The following is a 6196-nucleotide window of genomic DNA, read 5'->3' on the forward strand; positions in this document are numbered from 1 at the left end:
TATTTCTTGCTTTCTGCTGTGAAAAATGAAGAGAGATGGTAAGGGTGGGGGAGGAGTCTGAGTGAAAAAGAAAAAAAATTAATTTTTTTGAAATTAAATTAAAAAAATAATGATGTGTCATAAAAAATCTGATGTGGAGGACGACGTGTCATCCACATTGTGCATTTGAAGAACACGCGAGGTAGGGAGGGTTTAAAGTAGCGTGTTTTAACAAGTACCGAGTGTCTGGGTGAAATCTTGTGAAGTATAGGGACCGGGATGACAAAGCGGGACAAGTAGAGGTATATAAAAATATGACATTTTCTGTAACAAACTAAAAAGGAAAACGTGTCACGTAAAAGAAACTTTGTATTAGAATTATGCAAGACAAGTTCACGGTAACAGTTCAATGTATATTTCAGATATTTAAAACAACCTTAATTTTTGAATTCTACTTCTTCTGACATTGCTGTTCTTGGACATGGTTATTCCTCATGGTGGCCAGGATATTTTGGACAGTCCTATCTATTGTGAACTCTATAGTGGCCCTGTCTCTGATGCATGTAGCCATTGCCTCTTAACGATTAGCCCCACACACCTCTGTCATTGTCTCTAAACTAAAGGGGTAAATGGTGAAAATAACAAACAGAACGAGAAAGAAGAAACGCCCAACATTTTTAAGATCAAAATGGCAGCATTGCACAAAAATTCATTATCATTTATGAGGGTGTGCTTGGTATGACCGAAAAAGTTTGATTGGCTAAAATTCTGTGAAAAATATTTTCTTTATGAACTCATTTTCGATCAATAAGAGGAAAATATTTTCACCACCAAGAGGAGGGAAAACATTTTCCAAAATTCTTTTTCAACCTTTCTCATCCTATTCTCCACCCCCACTCACCCCCATGCCTACCCCTACCCCCCCCCCCCCACCATCCCACCCTCACCCCGCCCTACCTCCCATCCCCACCCTCTCTCTCATCCCCCAGTTGCCCCCACAACCCTACCTCTCACCGCCTATCCCCCACAACCCTACCTCTCACCGCCTATCCCCCTACCGCCCACCCCACTTTTTCCACTAATCTAAAACTAGAAAATATTTTTCGCAAAAAATGTTCCACTCACCAACCAAACATGCAAAAGTGATAAAACCAATCATTTTCAGGAAAAACATTTTCCTTCATGCCAAACACACCCTTAATCTCGATATGGATTCTGAAAGTAAGTAGCATTTATTGCATGGTCAGAATCCTCTACATTGTTGAACGATGAATACAAAATTCTGCAGAATTTATATTGAGTCGGGTGGATACACTCAGAAAATGCATAAGGCGGCAAATGAGGTTATAGCTGTTGTCAGCAATATCGATACGAGGTTCACGGTATTATTGTCAAGGACAGTAAGACCAGATATTCTCTTCACAGTTGGCCCTGGCTTCCCAACCACCTGCAAGGTAAGATATCACCATATTAAACTCCGAATTATGAAGCATCAATAACCAACAGGGTAGAGGAATATCAAGTGTCCCAAATTCCAAAATCTTGTTTCTTGTTGTTTAGTCATTTGCTCCTTTACATAATGAACTTGGTATCCTTTTTCTCTCCAAATCTTTTCTGGGGTATATCTTCGCTTTAAATATCAAGATACCACTTAGAATCAACAGAATTTCTTTTAAAAGATACTTCTAAGATATTTTCAATAAATCTCCTTAGCAAAAAAGAACAACTACCGGCAAGTTTTTTTTTGAGAAATGATTTCCTAAACATACAGTAGACTGGCTGTATCTCTTCTTTTGGTTCAGTAAGTTATAATCCTTTAGTTTAGGTATGCAAAAAAGACTACTTACATTTACCTTTCAATTGCTAAAAGAACGTTTGATTGGATATTAGAGCACAAAGAATATTAATCAACTAGATCTTCTGAATACTTGCAAAATTATAACCTAAGTTGCTCCGACAAGACAGTTTAGGTGTCGCATTCGTGTCGACACAACACTTGTGGGTGTGGGCATGAGATTCGTACCGGATTTGGTCAAACAATTTTGGGTACTTTGACCACGACGAGACGAGATAGAATTTGATTCCCAAAATCAGAACCAAAACTAGGGTAAATTTGAAGAAAATAGCATACCTTATCTAGGAAATCAATCATTTACTTATCTACAATTTAAGAATAAAAGAGAAATTCACACTTTGCAAGCTATGTGTAAGTGTTCTACAAAATTTGCATAATTTAGAGATTCTTTTTTTTTTGTGTGTGTGAATTCCAGACCCTACTTGTGGGAATGTACTGGGATTGTTGTTGTTGTTATCTTTTTTGAATTGTTTTAGCCAGACCACACCTTAGCAATACATTACACGCTGCAACTCAGATATGGACTTCAAACCATCTCAGCAAAAACTGACACGGATTGATTTTATGGTTTTAGAAATGCACTGACAGACGTCTTCTACATTTTTGGTTTTCATTTCCAGAGAAGAGGGGGTGGGCTGATTGGCTACTCTCTACTATTTATTGCATAAACAAATCAATTAGTTCTTTTAAGACATTAATTACGACTAACCTTCTTCCGAACAGTACAGAATCCACTGAATTGCAGTGTTGCTCCCAATAAAGAATCAATAACACTACCGCATACTCCAGCCAGTGCAGAAAGCGGTATCACCAAAAGCTGCTTTACAGTCACATCAGATGTGCATTTTGTAGTGAAAAATCCCAGGACTACAAATGTGAATCCAATGACAGCGCCTGCTGCTGCTGCAGCCAAGAGTCCTGCTTTTGTCACTCCACCATTTGTACCCCTTCGAACAGGCTGATTTTAAGTATAAGGAGAAATGAGAAACATAATGTCTTAAATCTTTTACCTTCAGATAATAGTTCAAAAAGGGTTGACATAAAGCATCATTTTAAACTGATTATCATGAAAATTTTTAAGGTAGTTATCATGTTTCCAGGCTTAAGCTGGGAAGAACTCAGTTTATCATGAGACTAGCACATAGTTGACTATCAATAAACTAATCGAAATCTGTAAGGACAAAAAAAAAGAAAAGGAAAAGCTTAATCAGCATTTGATACCTATTCATCATTGAAGAGAAAAGGCACTGTGCATTGTTTTCTCCTATGTATGAGGTGTCAGACTAAAGGATTAAGCAGATGTCAAAGCTTTAAATTCCCACCTTGAAGGTTGTAATAAGCCGAGGCTCCTCGTTACTAAGTATCCCAAGCTCTGAAGACCATGTGTCCCCATTGCAGCAGCAATACTGACCAATGATACCACCAATTAAAGATGTTATTATGCGTGACTCTTTTGAATCCAGACACTTGTCCTGTGACCCAATCAACATCCATGCAGTCAGAACCAATAGGGTAGCAATGCCACTGTTGAAGAAGACTTGAATCCTGTAAACGCAAAGTAAAATGCTAATGAAGAAAGCTAAAAACTCTCTCACACAATTACCTGTGGGCTTTCTACAAGGTTACTTGGTATCCAATCACACAAATTTAAAAATACATTCTGCTGAAATTACACTCGTCTTGAATAAAGTGTCAAAATGTTACTCTTCCTTCTTATTCCTATCTCATAATGACTAGGTGAGTTGTTAATTTTACAATGTCAAGATATCATTTTCTTTGGCAAATAAAAGGGCTACAATGAACTTTTCTGAAAGTTTGCAACACCGAAAAATTTGGTAGATAACAGAACTTCCACGAAAGACTAAATATTCACATTCACTTAACTGTCCTCGTTCTCAATCCAAAAAAGCACAGACTAACTGAGAAAACTTCTACAAAAGACTTTATTCCGGCATTCAAATAACTGTTCACATTCTCCATCTAGAAATCAGAAAACACTACATTGTCAAAGTTCTTACTGCTTCAAGAAAACTTCAATTTTAAATTTTTAGTCAAATCTGTAATAAATGTTAGATAAGCCCTTATTAAAATAACTAGACAAGCAAGTAAACAACATTTTTCAGAAAGTAGTACCTCATACAGGCAGAGGATACAAGCACCATGTTAAATTTCAAAATTATTAAGTGGTATCTTCATCTCATATCAGTCCTTCCTTTGCACCTATTGAAAGGTATGAGATGAGATGAAGGCACCAGTTAACAATTTTGTAATTTAACATGGTGCTTCTAAGCTCCGCCTATGTGATCATGCTCACAATACCGGTTTCAAGCCCGGAAGGAGCTGAAGGTTGTGGTAGGTTAATAAGCCAGCGTAAAACAAATCAAATTGTGATGAATTCTCACAATATATACATTGGGACATGCTCCGTAGACACAGGTTACATAGTACTTGGGTGTGATAAAAATTAGTAAAGGGGTTCTATCACATGACAACCTCGACATGAGGGAGTATAAGCAAAGGTTCCTACATCAAGAACGAGTATGGGTAAAGAAGGTAGTCCTGCCACATCGACATCTAGGCGTGGTGCAATAGTGCTTGGATGGTTAGAGTAGTATGGCATCGGATCCACAATAAAACTGGCTTTAATCACATAACGTCATAACCCAAAGAATCTATGAGTGGTTTTCATGGATTACCGCAAAGTATGAAGATTAAGCAACACTATAAGGTGAATATAATGTAAAATTTACACTTTGCTCGTGCTTTCAGCTTAGACATACTTCAACAACACTAAATTTCAACAGAACCTTTTTGCCATCAATCAACAGTAAATTCAAGAGAAATAGCAAAAATCATGGAAAATGAATCATATATCACCGCCCTAAATTTCTCGTTTTTTCTTTTTCAAAATTTCCTAACATGTTGATAGACTTATCAATATGTTATGAGTAATTATGGTTCTTGTATAGGTCCAGTTTCAGCGCATAGAGACCAATATGTAAGTAAGTTTGAGAATTGAAGAACCTCTACTGTTAGAAAATCATATTCGCATATATAAAGTATTACTTCAACTAGTTAATTTAGTGTTTCAATTTCATGATAGAAACAATAGTCATACAATGAGAGAAACGAGAGTATTACCAATCGCGTTGACCACCCTCTTTAAAATCAGCATCAAGTTTCCTCTTTCTATCTTCTCCAAATCGGGTAAACTTTGAACAAGTAAAAAAGAACACCAGCAACATTGCTCCAAACCTTATAACAATACGATTTCAGATCAAAAATCAGAAATCAACAACTAACAATACAGTGTTTATGCGACTGTTGCAGACCTGTAATTAACGGCAAGGTGAATAAACATGACAATGAATCCAGAAATGGCGCCGGACAAGTTGAGAGACTTCCGTTTGTGAGCTCTAATGGCGATTACCGATGAAACAAGTGCAGCCACTGCCGGTTGAATTAAATGTTTTTCCATTTTTTCGCCGGCAACTGCTACGCTTTCGGCTGATCTATGAATTTAGAGAGATAGTAAGTGGAGAACTTATGTTAGTTGTTGAGTTGGCTTATTTTGACTTGATTCTCTAATATTCATTTGGCTGCTCAGTTTCTATAATCAATTCTCAATTATCATAATCTGTGGTTGTATTTCCGTCCCAACTATTACCTGGTCTTTAGTTTGTGTGCCACTTTTATCTTTATTTTATAATAACAATTCAAAACGTTGATGCAAATTTAAAACAGTTTTATTTTACATAAGTTCAATAACTTTAAATTCCCAAAATGATTTAGCTGATCATAATAAAAAATTCAAGGTGTGTGTTGGTATGCAGGGGCGGATGCACCTTGGTGTAAGCGGTTCGCCAGAAAAAATCACTAAACATGTGCAAGTTACATGTACAAAAAATATTTTATTAAATAAACAAAAAAAATGATGTGACTTTACACATACTTCTCGCTAGCTCTGTTGGTCAAGTGCTTCACTTTTTGAGGAGAGGTCCGTTTTCTGCTAAAAAACTTGTTTTTCCTCCAAGTATGTTCCATGGTAAGTTTCGTACTATTTTTTTCTTTCTATCTTTTTCTTAGGGGAAGATGAAGTTGGTCCGAACCCAAATTGTAAAGTCAAATAATGAAAGAGTTTTAAGTGATTGCGTAGTGTTATATATAGAAAAGGTAGTATTTACTATTATGTCTAGCAAGAATATTTTGAATACATTTCAAAAAATAAAAACTTGTTGAGGAGGGTTGTAGTATTATACTTGAATTCATTTTTTAATAAGATTCGAATTTGTATATTTTTATGTGTATCGTGACAGTAATTTATTATTTGTTCACTTCTTTAAATGTGACACCGCTTACGAA

At 36.2% G+C, this 6196-nt stretch overlaps 1 protein-coding gene across 1 annotated transcript; it reads right to left on the minus strand.

Moving 5' to 3' along the window:
• Nucleotides 1-1182: 1182 nt before the first annotated feature.
• LOC109209221 (protein PGR-like) lies at nt 1183-5486 on the minus strand. Its single transcript, XM_019372450.1, has 5 exons — nt 5167-5486; nt 4976-5089; nt 3157-3379; nt 2544-2792; nt 1183-1426 (listed from the first exon to the last, which is right to left on the minus strand). Exons 1-5 carry the CDS (start codon nt 5310-5312, stop codon nt 1295-1297), a joined length of 864 nt encoding a protein of 287 aa, XP_019227995.1. The 5' UTR covers nt 5313-5486; the 3' UTR covers nt 1183-1294.
• Nucleotides 5487-6196: the final 710 nt, after the last annotated feature.

The sequence above is a fragment of the Nicotiana attenuata genome, unplaced genomic scaffold (genome assembly GCF_001879085.1).
Source record: "Nicotiana attenuata strain UT unplaced genomic scaffold, NIATTr2, whole genome shotgun sequence".
In the NCBI taxonomy this organism is placed as follows: Eukaryota; Viridiplantae; Streptophyta; class Magnoliopsida; order Solanales; family Solanaceae; genus Nicotiana; species Nicotiana attenuata.